Here is a 19830-nt window from a genome sequence, read left to right on the forward strand (position 1 = left end):
CTTGGCATGTGTCCACCCCTGCCCAGCAGCTGGGTCACTCTGGGCTGGGAAGGAGAGAGCAGCTGGCTGAGAGGCAGGGTCCAGTCCAGCATTCCCTAGCAACCCTCCCAAAGCAGCTGTGCCCGAGGAAACTGAAGGCACAAATTCACCCAGGATCCTCAGCATCGCCCGGCCCGCCCCCAGTACACGTGCCATGTCCTCACCTTCATCATCCCTACCTTGTTGGGGCGGGTCACGAGTCCCTGCAGAAATGCACTCGTACGGGGAGAATCCTGAACTGGTGGCAGTTTGAAACTGCTGCTCTGATGGTCGCCAGAGCTCTGTGGCACATGGGAGCCACCGCCACGGACCACTGGCCTCCTGTGGGATGGGGCAGAGGATCCTCAGTGCCCAGCCCTGTGGCACCCTGGGCACCACCCTGCTGTGCCACGGAGGGGACTGGCAGTGCTGCCTGCAGGGGCACGTCCCTGCCAGCTCCTGTCCACCAGCTGCAGGAGCCCCCAGCCCATCCACCCGGCCGGATCTGCTGGCTCTGTCCCCACGGCCAGGTGTGCTGGCCATGGCCGTGGCAGGTCCCTGTGCACAGGACACCAGCTGGCAGGAGCTGGTCGGTCCCTGCTGCAGAGCTTGGTTTTTGGGAACTCCTTTCACAGGAGGCATACAACTCCCCACCAAGCGTGAGCTCAAATTGAAAACAGACACAGCTCATCAGATGTGCTTTCAGCAACCTTGGGACAGAGATGTGGGTGAGACAGGGCAGGCAAGGCAAGGAATGCAAAACCCCCCAGGCCTGGGGCAAGCACTGGCCCTCCACAGCTGCCTTCTGCTCCCCAGCTCTGCCCAGCCCCGCCAGGCTCCTCTGCCCCAGCCCAGGTGCAGAGCCCTCCTTGCTGTGGCAGGGCTACGCTGCACCCCAGGAGCCAGGGATGTGTCCTCAGGGCCCTTACCTTTGGCTGTGCTGTGGCTCCTTGCTGGGGGGCATTGGCTGCAAATACGGCAGTGTCTCAGGATACCTGGGGAGGGCAGGAGTCACAGGGGTGTGACAGGGGACCAAAAACCTGTTCCTGTTAGAGGCGGCACCCACAAACCCATGGGATTGTACCCCATGGCATCCCACTGCCTGTAGCCCTTGGGATGAGTGCCCACAGCCCCTGCTGATGGACAGGGCTGCAGAGGGGGCCCCCACATCAGCCCCTCCCCAGCAGACACTGGCACCCCTGTGCCCAGCAGGGTCACTGCTGGCACCCATCTCCCCCATGCCAGCCCCGCTGCCCCATGCCCTGGTGCTACTCACTGGCCAGGAACCTGCACGGTGAGCATGCGGTCACAGGACAGGCACGTGAAAGGCACTGGCAGCTGCCTGAGGAGGGTGAGGGAAGAGGGCTGGCTGAGCTCCTGGGGCCACAGCCCTGCAGCACACAGGCAGCAGCTGGCGGGCAGCAGCCAGGCGCTGGGCAGCTCACGGCACAGGGTCACGGCGTTTGCAGGCTGAACCGTGGGCTCTTGAGCCTCTTTCTCCCCATCCCCAGGGTGCTGGCTGAGGCCAGGGGAAGGCCACAGGCACCCATGTCACCATCCCAAGCAGCCCCTGCAGCGCTTGCAGCCCCTCTCGGGCACCAAAGTCCCCTGTGTGCATGGCAGGAGGGCAGGGCATGATCCAGCTCTGGGACACGGCGTGTCACAGCCCTGCCTGGGAGGAGCAGTTGCCCTCTCCCAGCCTGGCTTCTGGGAGCCTTTGCACCCACAGCCCCATTTTGCTTTGGGAGGGCTCTGTCCTGCAGGTGCCCTCTCCTTGTTCTTCCTTGCCTGTGTGCAACCTGCTGCTGGTGGAAGCAGAAGGTGCAGCTGCTTCATCTGCATCTCTGAGGTTCATTTAGCAGCAGAATTGGTGCCGTGGCAGGGGACCAGAGGGGCAGTGTGTGGGAGAGCTGGAGGGAATGGGACCATCACTGTCCCCAAAGCCATCAGTGTCTCCATCACACTCACTTCTTAATCCCAGCGGCGTTTTCACGCCTCAACCTATTCTCGAGATCCTCCATGTTCCTGTTCCAGGACTCCTCCAGGTGTTTGCGGAAAGTCTTCAGCTCCAGGCGATCCAGCTGTGAACAGGTGCACAGCCTCAGCCAGCTGCCCCAGGAGGTGACATGGAGCTCTCCCGGGAAAAGCCTGGAGGGGGATCCTCAGAGGGATGCTGCCTCAGGCTGCCAAGTCCCAAAGGTGCCAGTTCCTCAAGGTGGGGATGAGGTACCCCTCACCTTCTCCTCCATTGAATCACTGAACTGCTGCTGCATCTTATTCCAGTGCTGCTCCTGGCCTGAAATCTGGCTCTGCAACTCCTCCATCCTCTCATCCAGCTCCTCCATGTTCTCTTCAAACTGGCTGCAATTGACCTTGCTGCCCAAGGCAGCTTTGTCCGCCTTCTAGCAGAAGGGAAGAGCAGGAGAGCGGTGGGGAAAGGGATGAGGAAGGACAGGCAGGGCCAGCGTGTGTGAGGGGAGAGGGAGGAGTGCTTCCCCCAGGCCAGCATGGCCCTTTCAGGCTGCTGTGGCCCCATTTGCCCCGTCAGCCTGGTGAGCTTGGTCCCACCATCTGGAGGGTGAGGGACCCCCTGAGCTCAGGAAATTCTCCCTCCCCACACCAGTTCTGCCCCCCATCCCCCAAGGGCAAGGGGCATTTGTCACCCTGCCCGGGAGCCCCTGGGCTGGTACAGAGGCCCCTCTAGACTGTACCATGTCCATTGCTGCCAGCATGTCCTGCTGATCTGCCTTCTCCTTCTGCAGCTTCTCCAGAGACTGGAACAGCATCTTTCAGCACAGAAAGGAACTCATGACACAGCAAGGTTGGAGCTGCCTCTTGAGGCACACCCCAGGAGCCGGGAGCACACCCCTCTCCCCGTACCCAGAAAACATCGGGGAAATGCACTTGGAACAAGCACAGTGATGAGAGGAGGTCGTCAGCAGGAGATTCCTTGTGGTCCCCCACCTGGAGTCTTCCTGGTGGATGCTCTGACCCTAAATGGGGTGAGTTTCAGCCACACACCTCAATATCCCTCTGCTTTTGTTGAGAGTCCTTTTGGAGGCTCTTTGATGTAAAGTTGAGTTTCTCAAAGTCTTTTTGGATCTCCAAAAACTTGGCTTCCATTTGCTGTCTCAGCTCCTGATCCTGCTCCCAGGATGAAAGAACATAAGGTGCTGACCCAAGGGGGGGTCTGTCTGCTCCACAGGGGTAAACACACACGACTCAGTGGCCATGAGCCCACCATGTCAAGAGGACATTTGCATCAAGGCTTTAATTACTGTCCATGCCACTGACTGGTCCAGGCCAATTTGGGCAGTTTGGCTCTCCCATAAGATTACAGCACAGCACAACAGAGCAGGAAGATGTGGCATGGAGCTGCAACAGGACCGTGCCAGGAGTGGTGGGAGTGCTCCCCCAGGACCTCACCTGCTCATTCAGCTGGTCGGCTGTCTCATTCAGCATCTGCTCCAGCATGGCATTCCTCCTCTCCTGCTGCTCTCCCATCTTCTGCAGCTCACGCTTTGTCTCCTGCCGCAAAGCCCTGGCCAGCGGGATGGGGGCAAGGGCAGGGTTACCCCTGCAGGGCTGCTGGGCACCTTGTGCCCACAAACCAGGATGCAGCCAGACCATCTGGGCTCCCTTGCAGCCCCCCAGGGTATGAAACCCACTCTTGTCCTCTTACTCAATTTGCTGAGAGATCTCCTTACTGCTCTCTTCTTTCCACTTGGCTATATCCTGCCTCAGCTTTTTAAGGTCTTCCTCCAGCTTCTTCATCTGGAAAGGACAGTGACAGTAGAGTCAGGGCCCAGCCATCATGTTGTCCCAGAGTGTGGGCCCTTTAGCTGCATGGGCAGCCCCACGGTCCTCCACCTGGGCCTGAGGCCCTGACACCAAAAACTGATTGTGGAGCCACATTGAAGTTCCCCATGAGAGCCCAAAGATTACATGACCCAACAGCTCACTAAGGCAAGAGACTCCTTAAGCTTCTTTATGTCTCCTTCCATGAGGAGCTGTGTTGTCTTTATCTTGTCAACCTCCTCACGCAGATCCTGGATGAGAGTCATGTCCTAGGAGAGAGCAGTGGTGGCAGTGAGCCTCTGGGAGGGTCAGTGGGGACCCGCAAGCCCTCGAGCCCTGCTGTGGTTTGCCAAGCACTAGGGACAGTGCAGGGCCAAGCTCAGCCAGGCTGGCAGGGCTCTGCAGGCAGCACGGTCCATGAATCTAGCAGGGCCAAGAGTGCTGAGCTTCCAACCAGCAGGGCAGAGGGTACGGGCTGCAGTCTCAGACCCAAAACTTGCTCCCAGCAGCAGCTCACCTGGTCCCGCGACATCAGGACCTTCTTCATTTCCTCCGACACATGACGCTGGCCAGCCTTTAACTTTTCAATCTCCTCCTGATGCTGGGAAACCATCAGGGTCTAGGAGAAAGCATTGTCAGAGACTTGTCTGTAGACAGTCTCTGTCTCAGACATGTTGGAAATATGACCTTGAGAACCACACACCTGTGCCTCCTGGAACTTCTTCATGTCCTCTGATATGCGGGAGAGTTCTGCCTTTATCCCACCAAATTCCTCGCGAAGAACCTGTAAAGCAGTTCAAGAATCAGGGATGTCAGAGGTGATGGCCTGGGAAGCAACACCCCAAAGAGCCCTACCCTGCCACGGGCAGCCCATGGCACAGCCAGGTGAGCAGGGAGAGTCCCAGTGCCACCTGCCCCAGCCGGGCTCAGTGCCAGAGCACTGAAGCCCATCCAGACAGCAAAGAGCCCCTGCCAGCGGCTCTGCCAGGGCAGTGAGGGCAGAGCCAAGCACGGCTGTGTGAGGAAGCAGAGAGGGGCTGTCTGCTGGGGGAGTGCCCAGGGGCGGGGAAGAGCCTCTACCTTGGACGTGTGTTTCTTATAGTCTTCCATCTCTTTCTTCATCTGTTTTATGTAAGTGGCCACATCAGCAAGTGAGGGGCCACTCAGCTGGCCTGGCCATGGCTCCTCACTTGTCAGGTACTGCACGTCCAGGTGCTCCAGCACAACCTGCAGCAGTTTTCTCAAGGCTGCAAAGTGAACAGATCCCTTCTGGGGTGTCCCAATGGCGAGATCCAGCATCTGGGAGAGGCTGAGTGTGTCCAGGGATGTTGCCATGACTGCACACACTCTGTCCCTGATTTGTCACAAGCCTTCCTGCCCAGTTGGGCCTGTCTGGGATGAGCAAAATTGGTGACAAATGGGTTAAACAAAAGGCGTGATAGAAGCAATGAGCAAATGCGATAAGGAAAAGGATGAGTAGCCAGCAGGCTCCTTCCTCCTTCCTTGTCCCTTGCAGGACTGGAACCGGGTTGCTGGTGGCCCTCCTCATCACAACACCCGTTGCCAGGCAACGCACCACTCCGCTCCTGGTAACCAGTGGGTTCCAGACTCATGAAGTCATAGATTAATGGAGCCTTGGAATGGCTGGGGCTGGAAGGGACCTAAAAGATCATCTCGTTTCAGCCCCGGTCAGGGACAGGTCAAGGAACATTTTCCGCTAGACCAGGTTGCTGCAAGTGCCACCTAACCTGGTCTTGGACATTTCCAGGAATGGTGCAGACTGTGGCAAGGCATCACCACGCTCACAGGGAAGAATTTCTTCCCAATATCCCACCGATCTCTCCCCTCTCTCAGTGTGAAGCTGTTCCCATGTCAGGCCCTTGTGCAAAGTCCACCTCCAGCCCTTTTGTAGTCCTTTTATTTGCCAAAACATGCTCCAAGGTCTCCCAGGAGAGTACAGCCTCATTGTCTTTCTTTTTTATCCGTTGAAGATGTGTGTTACACCTAAGCCAGTTGCTTCACTGCTGCAAAGCCAGGGCCTGGTTTGGAGCATCCATTGGGATCAGCCTTTGCCAGGGAAGCAGTGGGGTGCTGTTCCTCATGCTGGGGGTGCAGGAGGAGCCCCGTGAGCCCCTGGCTGAGCTGTAGGGTTGTTGGGGCACAGACTCCTTTCTCCTCAGGAGTTCAGGGTAGAGAGTCTCCATGGGTGAAGCCCAACAGCAGTTAGGATGCAAAGTAATGAAGAGAATGATGGCATTGAGAATGGATGACCATTGATTCCTTTGTTTGCAAAAAACAGATAACTAAGTCAAAAGCTTTTTCTATGTGTGTGGCTCGAACTATCCGCTCCACTCGTCCTGAGGAGAATAAAGTAACGCCCAACTTGCCAAAACTAAAAGGATAGTCTTTGAGGATTTCATCTATCCTGGTTTTGGTGACAGTTGCTAATGATCCAGGTGGAACTTTCCTCCTTCTTTTGCTCCATGGATTGATGGGATCGAGAGGACTCCGGTGCACTCCAAAGATTTTTCCGGGAGATCCTCTGATGCCCTAATCCAGTGAGTTCAAGGCAAAGAGCCCTGGGATTATAGGAAGGTCATTCAGACACACTATTAACTCCTGGTGGAGGAATTGTGGTAATGGCAAAAGTGGGGGAAGAGGCTGAGAGAGGGCATGCTCAGAATGTTCAGCAGGGAAGGCTGGACAAGTATTTCCCTCCTGCACATCCCTGGTGGGAGGAGGGGGAAAACACTGTCACTGTGTTGGTGTGCACCAATGGAATTCCAGGGAAATCAAGACACTGGAACCAGTAAGGATTCAGTTGGAGCCTGATGGAAGACTGGTCAGGCAGAACAATTATTCTTTGAAGTTAGAAGGTAGAAGAGGGTTAGAAGAATGAATTGCTAAATTTTGGAAGATGGGTCACTAAGGGAATGTGAGTCACAATATAGCACTCCTCTCCTGCCAGTAAAGGAAGCACACACTAAGGAACACAGGCCAGTACAAGATGTCACAGCTGTCAAGGAAATAGTGTGAGACTGGTGTGAGACCCAGTGGCAGCAAGGCCTTATGCACTCTTCACCTCAGTTAAGGAAACTGATGAGTCCACTGTTGTGGATGTTAAGGATGATTCTTTCTGCATTGCCCTTGAAACTGAAAGTCAACTCTTGTTTCTGGAACGTTCCTTGATGGGCCATGAAAACCAATTGAGGTGCACTGTTCTTCCTCCAGGGTTCAAAAATCACCCCACATTATTTGAGAAATGTCTCAATTTGAGACAAGTTAGGAGGAAACATCTCCTCTAATGAAAACAGGTTTTGGCACGCCTTCCCTCCCACAGCAAGGAAATTTTTGGAAGAAAGTGAAAAAAGCTGTTTATTTAACACACAGTGTGCAGGCAGGCATGGGAAAAAGAATGAATAATGTTAGATATTCAAGCCTTCTCATTGTGGGGTAGGCTGGTGGATTCAGAGCTCTTTCTGTAGGCGTGGCTCGGTTCCTCCCGAGTCCAGAGCCGGGATGTGCATCCCAAGGCCTCCCCTGCGGGACAAGGCACAGGGCTGCCGGCGATGTTCTGGTGCTTCAGACCAGGGAAAAGCAAAAACCGTTCCAGGAGAAGAAGCCACAGTCCTGGAAAAACTTCTGCCATTGTCAAAGAAACAAGAAGCCAGCTGAAAGCCGAGATGTACTCCCTCTGTCTGTGCTGCACAACACAGCTGAGGGAGCCTGGGGGAGGATGTTGGAAAACCACACCAAAAGAATTCCACTGGCTTTGCACCCCTCTCTCAGACCTAGCTTAAAGTTACAGGACCCATGTCTGGGCATAAAGCAGACAATAGGAGACACAGTATCATGCTGTCACCCTGTCATGGTTTGACTCTGCCACAGTGCCCGTGCCTCCATGAATATACACTTTCTCTGGTGGCTTCTGTGAGATGTGATCAGGAACAGAGCAAAGCAGGCTCCAACTCAGGAATAAAGGAAACTAATTTTATTAATTACAACATCTAAAAAGGAACAAACAAAAAACTAAGAATGAAAACCCTCCAAATCCATTCCTCCTCCTCCTCCTCTCCATTTTCTCCACAGAATGAAATAACACCATAGATTTCCACCACATCACGATCTCTCACATAATCAGTCCATCATCACCCCTCAAGTAATCAACCCTCAAATCCATCAGAGAGAGAGGAGTCCCCCCTTGCACCATAGGCTTCCCCCAGAAACACAATTGAAACTTCTTGTGTTTCCGTGTCACTCGTGGCACCACCCAGAGAACATCGGCCCTCGTGACTTCTTCCCTCCATGTCCAGGGCTCTCACCACTGCACATGGGCCAGGACTGCTTTTAGGGCTCCCCGTTTAAGGATGCTCCACTCAGTTCCAAAAGCAGCAGTCTCTCAAATTCAGGACACCAGTCCCCCCCAGATTTAAACCCCTGGGGCCGAGGGGCCTCATGAACAGAGATCTTCCCCTCCTGGAGACAGAGGGCATCCCACACCCTCCTCAGCCATCTCTGTTCACGCCACTGCTTCACTCTTGACTCCAAGGCATTGCCTCCCCCTAAATACAGTCTCTGAGTCACAGGAAGAACATGGGTCTGTCCATGGCCATACAAGAAAGAGTCCAGCTCAAGGCCAATCCATCATCTCTGCCCACCTAGGATTCTTCTCACCTCTTCTGACATCTCTCACGTGCACCAACTTTCCTCACACTTGCCCATTTCTTCATACTTCACCTTTATCTTCTCATTCTCATTCAGGAGGATCAGTATTTGTAAGGTTTCCATTATTTTACAAAGGGGTTAAAATCTGGGCCTCTGCCTGCCCAGAACTCCCACAGCTGCCGGGCACCTTCTCTCGCCGCATCCCCCACTTCTGGCCGGCCGTGCTGCCAGTCCATGATACTGAATTCCAAGGCAGCACAGGCACTGGCTCTCTCTCTCTCTGTCTCCCGTGGGGTAGGAGGGGGGCCCGATGCTTCTCAGTCTCCTCCACCCTTCCATCTTGCAAGGCCTTCACTCCCCTCCTCTGCCCGAGGCTCCGGCCTACCTCACCCGGCCGCATGGCTTCCCTCCCCCAGCCAGCCCAGGCTGGGCAGGGGAGCTCTGAGCTCCTTTACAGACTGAAACTAAGAGAGAGTTCTCCTGGCAGTTCTTGCTTTTAACCCCCTGTGTTCTCAGAGGCAGTCCATACCTTCGGTGGCCAAACCAGGTGCCAATATTCAAATCCAAGCACTGATTGGTTTGACCACAACCTCCCAAAAAACTCACTTCCGTCTTAACCCACGACACACCCCAAGACAAAAACCAATTGACAAAAGAATTGGAGGGATGGTGTTGCGCTTTGAATTTATCTTATTGATTCCTTTTTAAGTGCATCGTTCTGTCCTCGTGCCCTCATGTTCTCCCTGAGATGGTTTACTCCTGGGTTTTACTCTCCCTCAAAGCTGCCCCTCATGTCATTCTCCACCCCTTGTTCCAGCTCTTTCCCTGCCTGTCAAGGCAACCGAGCCCCTTATTCCTGAACCTTCTCTGCCCCTTAACTCTCAGGCCAATCCCTGTTCGCAACATCCCTTTGGAATCCCCCTACTCCTGGAAGCCCCATTGCACATGTGAGCCATCCTCTCCACCCTCCTACCCCAACTGGCCCCAGATGCTTGATGTAATCCCCTCACTCCTCCCCTGAGGATTCCCTATTGGTTTGCTGTTTGTATCCACCCCCTGATTTGTATCTGTACAAAGCCCCTTGCACAGGAGTGCCTGGGGCTCTTTGTGTGAGCTCCTTTCTCCTGGAATAAGCTGTTCCTTGTGGAACATCTAGACAGACAGCTTTCTCCTCTGCCTGGTTCCTGATGTGGCTTCTATCTGGCATCTTAGAGCAAGTGGCTGTAAAGGTTCTGTCTCTGGTAAATCCCCATACCCAGGCAGATCCCTATTGCTGGTGGGGTGCTGGAGTTCTAAGAGCTGGCCAGGGCTCTGGCAGTCACTTCAGAATGGGAAAAGGAGAATGAAGATACCCCTTTGCTGCAGTATGCAGGTGATACTTTAATTGCTAATGGAACTCATGCTGGATGCATTGAAATGACTCTTAAGTTTCCTGAACATTCTGAGACAAGCCAGTTACAGGGTATCCAAGAAGAAGGCCCAAAGTGTCAAAGAAGTGCCCTAATGCCAAACCTACCTGAGGCTCATTTCCCAGGGACAGCAAAGCCTTGCAACCAAAAGGGTGGAGGGGATTTGTGAAACTCCAGAGCCAAGGTCTGTTTGCAAGTTAGGAATATTTCTAGGAATGGGTGGTTGGTGTGGGCTCAGGATTTTTAATTCTGGCGTATGGGTAAGACCTTTATATGAGACCCTGAGAATTGCCCAAGGAGGTGCTACACCAAGGAGGTGCTACAGTGGACCCCAGAATGCCAGAGGCTTTCAGAGACCCCAAGAGAGCTCTAATGCCAGCCCAGCACAGGCATTACCTGACTTGAGCAAGCCTCTTGAGCAGATTGTTCATGAGCACTGACGTGTTGCACTACGGGTGTTAGCTCAGAGGTTATGCACATGGAAAAGGGCCATAAGATATTTTTCCAAACAAGTGGACAGTGTAAGTTAAGGGATGTCCCTTAACTGCCTTTGACTTGGAGCAGGAGCTGCGCTTTAATCCAAGAAGCCCCGAATGGACCATGGGCCAGATAATGACTGCTCATGTTCCCCCCTTGGTCCTCTCTGTTCTAGAACACAAAGGAGGCCACTGGTGACCCCCAAGTCGAATGCTGAAGTATCAAGTTGTCTTGTTGGAGCAGGATGATGGGGAACTGCAAACAACTCCTTTGCCTTGCACCCTGGAATCTGTACCAGAAAGTCAAGAAGCCTCACAACATGCCTGTGTTCCAACGACTGAGCAGCTTCACTCCAGCAGAGGAGATCCTCTGGTAGAAGATCCGGCCTCACAATTGTCCACAGGTGGGAGCAGCTTTGTGAGCAAAGGAAAGCAGAAGTTTGGCTGTGCAGTAGGGCCCAATCCAAGCCGTCCCATTACCTCTTACCACCTCTGCACACAGGGCTGAGCTGCTCAGCCTATGGCAGCCTGGAATTGTCTCAGGGGAAGAATGGGAACACATGGGCTAATGCTAACCGTGCCTTTGGAGCAGTACCTGCCCACGGAGCTCTCTGGAACAAAGGAGGGCTCCGTTCAGCACAAGGATCCTCTGTCAAAGGTGGAGACATTACCAGACAATTACTAGAATGTGTTCAGGTACCAGCCCAAGTGGCTCTCATGCATTGTAAAGCTCATCCATTAGGAAATACATCAGTTAGTGTAGGAAACCGACTGGCAGATAAAGCTGCTAAAGGGCTGGCAGAGAAAAGCATCCCAATAGTTGCTGTACCAAAATGTGTGACCTTTCAAATGTAACCCCAGAATAACAAGCCCAAGACAAAATGCTGGCAAAATTGAATGGCCCTGGATCTAAAATAGTATAAGTTTTGCCAAAAAGTTTTACTAAGTAGTTTAATAGGAATTATTGCATTTTAGTGTCTTAAGTCTTTCTAAATATCCAATGATTTAATGGAAGTAATCCTAAATGAAATAATTAAGAGTAGTTTCAAAAGGGGGAATTGTTGGAAATGATATAACTTTTTAATTCGCTATTCCAGTTATTTGTTTTCGTTAACTCTGTTAATAATGGCTTCACTTAATCATAAGCAGTGCAGTTTTCTACTGAAGCATGTAGCAAGATTTTATTCAAACTGCTGTTAGTGGAACATTATTTGGGAAAATAACTGAACTTTTAAGTTTTGCTAAATGAACTTGACGTGATTCAGTGAAAAAAGATTGGGATAGAGAAATGGGGCTAAGAACTGGACACCAGGAATACAGAATTTGTAGAGTGTGAGGACAAGGTGTGGAAACCAGAGGTAAAGAAGAAACGAACAAGGAGAATTCCACTCTTCATGTACTGAAAACAATATCTGGACTAATTAAATTAAAAGTGGACCAATTAACATTGTTATCACAACCAGAAAGAAATAAAGACTTGAATTTCATATTAGGGATTAGGCATTCTTTACTGCAAAGCCAGATGTATGGGGGATGGCTGCACAGAGAGTACATGCTGTGTACAGGAAAAGCCCCTGTTGAAATACTGTATTTGTCATCATATTCATAACTATTCTCAGAAGAAACATACATATGGCAATAATTTCCCCCAAGACATGACTATATATTCCCTCCCCTCAGCACATGCACTCTTCTGCCCTGGGAGTCTCCTTGGCAGTCTCGGGTGGTCGGTGAACCCACAGTCATACCTGACCACGTGGTGAAATGGTGCTTCTTTGCAAATGAGGAGAAAAGTTGGTATAGCTGGCTGGGTATTTAATTAGTGAAAGCTTAGATCGATGGGCTGTAGATTGACTCCCCTCTTGGTAAAAGTTTATCCTGCTTTTGATGGTGTGGTTCCATGGACTTGGCAAAATGAGCATAGTGTGGAGCCCGCCAGGAGCAAGCAATTGTTCATCTGGCAGCAGCATGAGAACTGAGAAATCAATAACAAATGGATGATAGGAGATTAATGAATGAAGAGAAATATGTAATTTACAGGCAATGAGCATTAACTTGTTTTGCTGAAAATACATAGTGAAAAATTTAGAGAGTGGGTGTGCATTCTGAGTGGAGCTATTCCTATGTACCCCAGAGCTGGGAATAAAGTAATGCCTGATAACTAATAGTAAAAATAGTGTAGGACACTTTGATTTATCCCAGTGTTTTCAGAGGCAATGGGGAAAGGCTGTGTGTGTCTTTCAGAAGGTTTTTTATTAACGTAATACAATGAAAATGTTATTTCTCAGACAACAATTGTCCCAGAGTTTACTCTCTGCTGATGAGACGTCCCTGGTGGAGCACTGGGTTCCCAGTCCTGTCCAGCTACTTGAGGGCTGTCGAAGTCTCCCGGGGCTGGAGTGGCTGGAGGAGCCCTGGTGCCCTGGAGACGTGTCGGGGGGCCGTGCCTGGCCGGTGATGCCGAGAGGTGGCAGGGCCTGGGGGGAGAGGCAAGGCTGAGCCCCCAGGCCCCGGGGCTGCCCCGTCTGGGTCAGCTCAGCCAGCTCAGAACGGGGCAGCAGGAGGGTCACCTGCTTGGCCAGAGACCCGCAGGGAGCAGGTGCAGACCCAGCAGACAGCCAGTCTCTTGTCCCCCTGCTCCCCGTGCCCTGACAGGGCCACACCTGGCTCATCCAGTGTCCTGGTCACCACAGGAAGCTGGTCATTGCGGCCCCTCGGCATGTGTCCACCCCTGCCCAGCAGCTGGGTCACTCTGGGCTGGGAAGGAGAGAGCAGCTGGCTGAGAGGCAGGGTCCAGTCCAGCATTCCCTAGCAACCCTCCCAAAGCAGCTGTGCCCGAGGAAACTGAAGGCACAAATTCACCCAGGATCCTCAGCATCGCCCGGCCCGCCCCCAGTACACGTGCCATGTCCTCACCTTCATCATCCCTACCTTGTTGGGGCGGGTCACGAGTCCCTGCAGAAATGCACTCGTACGGGGAGAATCCTGAACTGGTGGCAGTTTGAAACTGCTGCTCTGATGGTCGCCAGAGCTCTGTGGCACATGGGAGCCACCGCCACGGACCACTGGCCTCCTGTGGGATGGGGCAGAGGATCCTCAGTGCCCAGCCCTGTGGCACCCTGGGCACCACCCTGCTGTGCCAGGGAGGGGACTGGCACTGCTGCCTGCAGGGGCACGTCCCTGCCAGCTCCTGTCCACCTGCTGCAGGAGCCCCCAGCCCATCCACCCGGCTGGTCTGCTGGCTCTGTCCCCACGGCCAGGTGTGCTGGCCATGGCCGTGGCAGGTCCCTGTGCACAGGACACCAGCTGGCAGGAGCTGGTCGGTCCCTGCTGCAGAGCTTGGTTTTTGGGAACTCCTTTCACAGGAGGCATACAACTCCCCACCAAGCGTGAGCTCAAATTGAAAACAGACACAGCTCATCAGATGTGCTTTCAGCAACCTTGGGACAGAGATGTGGGTGAGACAGGGCAGGCAAGGCAAGGAATGCAAAACCCCCCAGGCCTGGGGCAAGCACTGGCCCTCCACAGCTGCCTTCTGCTCCCCAGCTCTGCCCAGCCCCGCCAGGCTCCTCTGCCCCAGCCCAGGTGCAGAGCCCTCCTTGCTGTGGCAGGGCTACGCTGCACCCCAGGAGCCAGGGATGTGTCCTCAGGGCCCTTACCTTTGGCTGTGCTGTGGCTCCTTGCTGGGGGGCATTGGCTGCAAATACGGCAGTGTCTCAGGATACCTGGGGAGGGCAGGAGTCACAGGGGTGTGACAGGGGACCAAAAACCTGTTCCTGTTAGAGGCGGCACCCACAAACCCATGGGATTGTACCCCATGGCATCCCGCTGCCTGTAGCCCTTGGGATGAGTGCCCACAGCCCCTGCTGATGGACAGGGCTGCAGAGGGGGCCCCCACATCAGCCCCTCCCCAGCAGACACTGGCACCCCTGTGCCTAGCAGGGTCACTGCTGGCACCCATCTCCCCCATGCCAGCCCCGCTGCCCCATGCCCTGGTGCTACTCACTGGCCAGGAACCTGCACGGTGAGCATGCGGTCACAGGACAGGCACGTGAAAGGCACTGGCAGCTGCCTGAGGAGGGTGAGGGAAGAGGGCTGGCTGAGCTCCTGGGGCCACAGCCCTGCAGCACACAGGCAGCAGCTGGCGGGCAGCAGCCAGGCGCTGGGCAGCTCACGGCACAGGGTCACGGCGTTTGCAGGCTGAACCGTGGGCTCTTGAGCCTCTTTCTCCCCATCCCCAGGGTGCTGGCTGAGGCCAGGGGAAGGCCACAGGCACCCATGTCACCATCCCAAGCAGCCCCTGCAGCGCTTGCAGCCCCTCTCGGGCACCAAAGTCCCCTGTGTGCATGGCAGGAGGGCAGGGCATGATCCAGCTCTGGGACACGGCGTGTCACAGCCCTGCCTGGGAGGAGCAGTTGCCCTCTCCCAGCCTGGCTTCTGGGAGCCTTTGCACCCACAGCCCCATTTTGCTTTGGGAGGGCTCTGTCCTGCAGGTGCCCTCTCCTTGTTCTTCCTTGCCTGTGTGCAACCTGCTGCTGGTGGAAGCAGAAGGTGCAGCTGCTTCATCTGCATCTCTGAGGTTCATTTAGCAGCAGAATTGGTGCCGTGGCAGGGGACCAGAGGGGCAGTGTGTGGGAGAGCTGGAGGGAATGGGACCATCACTGTCCCCAAAGCCATCAGTGTCTCCATCACACTCACTTCTTAATCCCAGCGGCGTTTTCACGCCTCAACCTATTCTCGAGATCCTCCATGTTCCTGTTCCAGGACTCCTCCAGGTGTTTGCGGAAAGTCTTCAGCTCCAGGCGATCCAGCTGTGAACAGGTGCACAGCCTCAGCCAGCTGCCCCAGGAGGTGACATGGAGCTCTCCCGGGAAAAGCCTGGAGGGGGATCCTCAGAGGGATGCTGCCTCAGGCTGCCAAGTCCCAAAGGTGCCAGTTCCTCAAGGTGGGGATGAGGTACCCCTCACCTTCTCCTCCATTGAATCACTGAACTGCTGCTGCATCTTATTCCAGTGCTGCTCCTGGCCTGAAATCTGGCTCTGCAACTCCTCCATCCTCTCATCCAGCTCCTCCATGTTCTCTTCAAACTGGCTGCAATTGACCTTGCTGCCCAAGGCAGCTTTGTCCGCCTTCTAGCAGAAGGGAAGAGCAGGAGAGCGGTGGGGAAAGGGATGAGGAAGGACAGGCAGGGCCAGCGTGTGTGAGGGGAGAGGGAGGAGTGCTTCCCCCAGGCCAGCATGGCCCTTTCAGGCTGCTGTGGCCCCATTTGCCCCGTCAGCCTGGTGAGCTTGGTCCCACCATCTGGAGGGTGAGGGACCCCCTGAGCTCAGGAAATTCTCCCTCCCCACACCAGTTCTGCCCCCCATCCCCCAAGGGCAAGGGGCATTTGTCACCCTGCCCGGGAGCCCCTGGGCTGGTACAGAGGCCCCTCTAGACTGTACCATGTCCATTGCTGCCAGCATGTCCTGCTGATCTGCCTTCTCCTTCTGCAGCTTCTCCAGAGACTGGAACAGCATCTTTCAGCACAGAAAGGAACTCATGACACAGCAAGGTTGGAGCTGCCTCTTGAGGCACACCCCAGGAGCCGGGAGCACACCCCTCTCCCCGTACCCAGAAAACATCGGGGAAATGCACTTGGAACAAGCACAGTGCTGAGAGGAGGTCGTCAGCAGGAGATTCCTTGTGGTCCCCCACCTGGAGTCTTCCTGGTGGATGCTCTGACCCTAAATGGGGTGAGTTTCAGCCACACACCTCAATATCCCTCTGCTTTTGTTGAGAGTCCTTTTGGAGGCTCTTTGATGTAAAGTTGAGTTTCTCAAAGTCTTTTTGGATCTCCAAAAACTTGGCTTCCATTTGCTGTCTCAGCTCCTGATCCTGCTCCCAGGATGAAAGAACATAAGGTGCTGACCCAAGGGGGGGTCTGTCTGCTCCACAGGGGTAAACACACACGACTCAGTGGCCATGAGCCCACCATGTCAAGAGGACATTTGCATCAAGGCTTTAATTACTGTCCATGCCACTGACTGGTCCAGGCCAATTTGGGCAGTTTGGCTCTCCCATAAGATTACAGCACAGCACAACAGAGCAGGAAGATGTGGCATGGAGCTGCAACAGGACCGTGCCAGGAGTGGTGGGAGTGCTCCCCCAGGACCTCACCTGCTCATTCAGCTGGTCGGCTGTCTCATTCAGCATCTGCTCCAGCATGGCATTCCTCCTCTCCTGCTGCTCTCCCATCTTCTGCAGCTCACGCTTTGTCTCCTGCCGCAAAGCCCTGGCCAGCGGGATGGGGGCAAGGGCAGGGTTACCCCTGCAGGGCTGCTGGGCACCTTGTGCCCACAAACCAGGATGCAGCCAGACCATCTGGGCTCCCTTGCAGCCCCCCAGGGTATGAAACCCACTCTTGTCCTCTTACTCAATTTGCTGAGAGATCTCCTTACTGCTCTCTTCTTTCCACTTGGCTATATCCTGCCTCAGCTTTTTAAGGTCTTCCTCCAGCTTCTTCATCTGGAAAGGACAGTGACAGTAGAGTCAGGGCCCAGCCATCATGTTGTCCCAGAGTGTGGGCCCTTTAGCTGCATGGGCAGCCCCACGGTCCTCCACCTGGGCCTGAGGCCCTGACACCAAAAACTGATTGTGGAGCCACATTGAAGTTCCCCATGAGAGCCCAAAGATTACATGACCCAACAGCTCACTAAGGCAAGAGACTCCTTAAGCTTCTTTATGTCTCCTTCCATGAGGAGCTGTGTTGTCTTTATCTTGTCAACCTCCTCACGCAGATCCTGGATGAGAGTCATGTCCTAGGAGAGAGCAGTGGTGGCAGTGAGCCTCTGGGAGGGTCAGTGGGGACCCGCAAGCCCTCGAGCCCTGCTGTGGTTTGCCAAGCACTAGGGACAGTGCAGGGCCAAGCTCAGCCAGGCTGGCAGGGCTCTGCAGGCAGCACGGTCCATGAATCTAGCAGGGCCAAGAGTGCTGAGCTTCCAACCAGCAGGGCAGAGGGTACGGGCTGCAGTCTCAGACCCAAAACTTGCTCCCAGCAGCAGCTCACCTGGTCCCGCGACATCAGGACCTTCTTCATTTCCTCCGACACATGACGCTGGCCAGCCTTTAACTTTTCAATCTCCTCCTGATGCTGGGAAACCATCAGGGTCTAGGAGAAAGCATTGTCAGAGACTTGTCTGTAGACAGTCTCTGTCTCAGACATGTTGGAAATATGACCTTGAGAACCACACACCTGTGCCTCCTGGAACTTCTTCATGTCCTCTGATATGCGGGAGAGTTCTGCCTTTATCCCACCAAATTCCTCGCGAAGAACCTGTAAAGCAGTTCAAGAATCAGGGATGTCAGAGGTGATGGCCTGGGAAGCAACACCCCAAAGAGCCCTACCCTGCCACGGGCAGCCCATGGCACAGCCAGGTGAGCAGGGAGAGTCCCAGTGCCACCTGCCCCAGCCGGGCTCAGTGCCAGAGCACTGAAGCCCATCCAGACAGCAAAGAGCCCCTGCCAGCGGCTCTGCCAGGGCAGTGAGGGCAGAGCCAAGCACGGCTGTGTGAGGAAGCAGAGAGGGGCTGTCTGCTGGGGGAGTGCCCAGGGGCGGGGAAGAGCCTCTACCTTGGACGTGTGTTTCTTATAGTCTTCCATCTCTTTCTTCATCTGTTTTATGTAAGTGGCCACATCAGCAAGTGAGGGGCCACTCAGCTGGCCTGGCCATGGCTCCTCACTTGTCAGGTACTGCACATCCAGGTGCTCCAGCACAGCCTGCAGCAGTTTTCTCAAGGCTGCAAAGTGAACAGATCCCTTCTGGGGTGTCCCAATGGCGAGATCCAGCATCTGGGAGAGGCTGAGTGTGTCCAGGGATGTTGCCATGACTGCACACACTCTGTCCCTGATTTGTCACAAGCCTTCCTGCCCAGTTGGGCCTGTCTGGGATGAGCAAAATTGGTGACAAATGGGTTAAACAAAAGGCGTGATAGAAGCAATGAGCAAATGCGATAAGGAAAAGGATGAGTAGCCAGCAGGCTCCTTCCTCCTTCCTTGTCCCTTGCAGGACTGGAACCGGGTTGCTGGTGGCCCTCCTCATCACAACACCCGTTGCCAGGCAACGCACCACTCCGCTCCTGGTAACCAGTGGGTTCCAGACTCATGAAGTCATAGATTAATGGAGCCTTGGAATGGCTGGGGCTGGAAGGGACCTAAAAGATCATCTCGTTTCAGCCCCGGTCAGGGACAGGTCAAGGAACATTTTCCGCTAGACCAGGTTGCTGCAAGTGCCACCTAACCTGGTCTTGGACATTTCCAGGAATGGTGCAGACTGTGGCAAGGCATCACCACGCTCACAGGGAAGAATTTCTTCCCAATATCCCACCGATCTCTCCCCTCTCTCAGTGTGAAGCTGTTCCCATGTCAGGCCCTTGTGCAAAGTCCACCTCCAGCCCTTTTGTAGTCCTTTTATTTGCCAAAACATGCTCCAAGGTCTCCCAGGAGAGTACAGCCTCATTGTCTTTCTTTTTTATCCGTTGAAGATGTGTGTTACACCTAAGCCAGTTGCTTCACTGCTGCAAAGCCAGGGCCTGGTTTGGAGCATCCATTGGGATCAGCCTTTGCCAGGGAAGCAGTGGGGTGCTGTTCCTCATGCTGGGGGTGCAGGAGGAGCCCCGTGAGCCCCTGGCTGAGCTGTAGGGTTGTTGGGGCACAGACTCCTTTCTCCTCAGGAGTTCAGGGTAGAGAGTCTCCATGGGTGAAGCCCAACAGCAGTTAGGATGCAAAGTAATGAAGAGAATTATGGGATTGAGAATGGATGACCATTGATTCCTTTGTTTGCACATAAACAGATAACTAAGTCAAAAGCTTTTTCTATGTGTGTGGCTCGAACTATCCGCTCCACTCGTCCTGAGGAGAATAAAGTAACGCCCAACTTGCCAAAACTAAAAGGATAGTCTTTGAGGATTTCATCTATCCTGGTTTTGGTGACAGTTGCTAATGATCCAGGTGGAACTTTCCTCCTTCTTTTGCTCCATGGATTGATGGGATCGAGAGGACTCCGGTGCACTCCAAAGATTTTTCCGGGAGATCCTCTGATGCCCTAATCCAGTGAGTTCAAGGCAAAGAGCCCTGGGATTATAGGAAGGTCATTCAGACACACTATTAACTCCTGGTGGAGGAATTGTGGTAATGGCAAAAGTGGGGGAAGAGGCTGAGAGAGGGCATGCTCAGAATGTTCAGCAGGGAAGGCTGGACAAGTATTTCCCTCCTGCACATCCCTGGTGGGAGGAGGGGGAAAACACTGTCACTGTGTTGGTGTGCACCAATGGAATTCCAGGGAAATCAAGACACTGGAACCAGTAAGGATTCAGTTGGAGCCTGATGGAAGACTGGTCAGGCAGAACAATTATTCTTTGAAGTTAGAAGGTAGAAGAGGGTTAGAAGAATGAATTGCTAAATTTTGGAAGATGGGTCACTAAGGGAAT

The 19830-nt window shown here is 54.1% G+C and overlaps 1 protein-coding gene across 1 annotated transcript in view; it reads right to left on the reverse strand.

Moving 5' to 3' along the window:
• LOC135283896 (trichohyalin-like) overlaps positions 1–19830 on the reverse strand; it is a 120858-nt gene that overhangs the window by 26149 nt on the left and 74879 nt on the right. The window contains exons 42-57 of the mRNA XM_064395045.1: positions 17598–17678; positions 17412–17513; positions 17059–17163; positions 16804–16870; positions 15977–16089; positions 15065–15177; positions 14026–14091; positions 13342–13399; positions 4520–4600; positions 4334–4435; positions 3981–4085; positions 3726–3792; positions 2899–3011; positions 1987–2099; positions 948–1013; positions 263–320 (exon numbers count right to left, since the gene is read on the reverse strand). Coding sequence (XP_064251115.1) covers positions 263–320; positions 948–1013; positions 1987–2099; positions 2899–3011; positions 3726–3792; positions 3981–4085; positions 4334–4435; positions 4520–4600; positions 13342–13399; positions 14026–14091; positions 15065–15177; positions 15977–16089; positions 16804–16870; positions 17059–17163; positions 17412–17513; positions 17598–17678 — 1410 coding nt within the window. The remainder of the gene's footprint in view (positions 1–262; positions 321–947; positions 1014–1986; positions 2100–2898; positions 3012–3725; positions 3793–3980; positions 4086–4333; positions 4436–4519; positions 4601–13341; positions 13400–14025; positions 14092–15064; positions 15178–15976; positions 16090–16803; positions 16871–17058; positions 17164–17411; positions 17514–17597; positions 17679–19830) is intronic.

The sequence above is a fragment of the Passer domesticus genome, chromosome 19 (assembly GCF_036417665.1).
Source record: "Passer domesticus isolate bPasDom1 chromosome 19, bPasDom1.hap1, whole genome shotgun sequence".
Taxonomy (NCBI): domain Eukaryota; kingdom Metazoa; phylum Chordata; class Aves; order Passeriformes; family Passeridae; genus Passer; species Passer domesticus.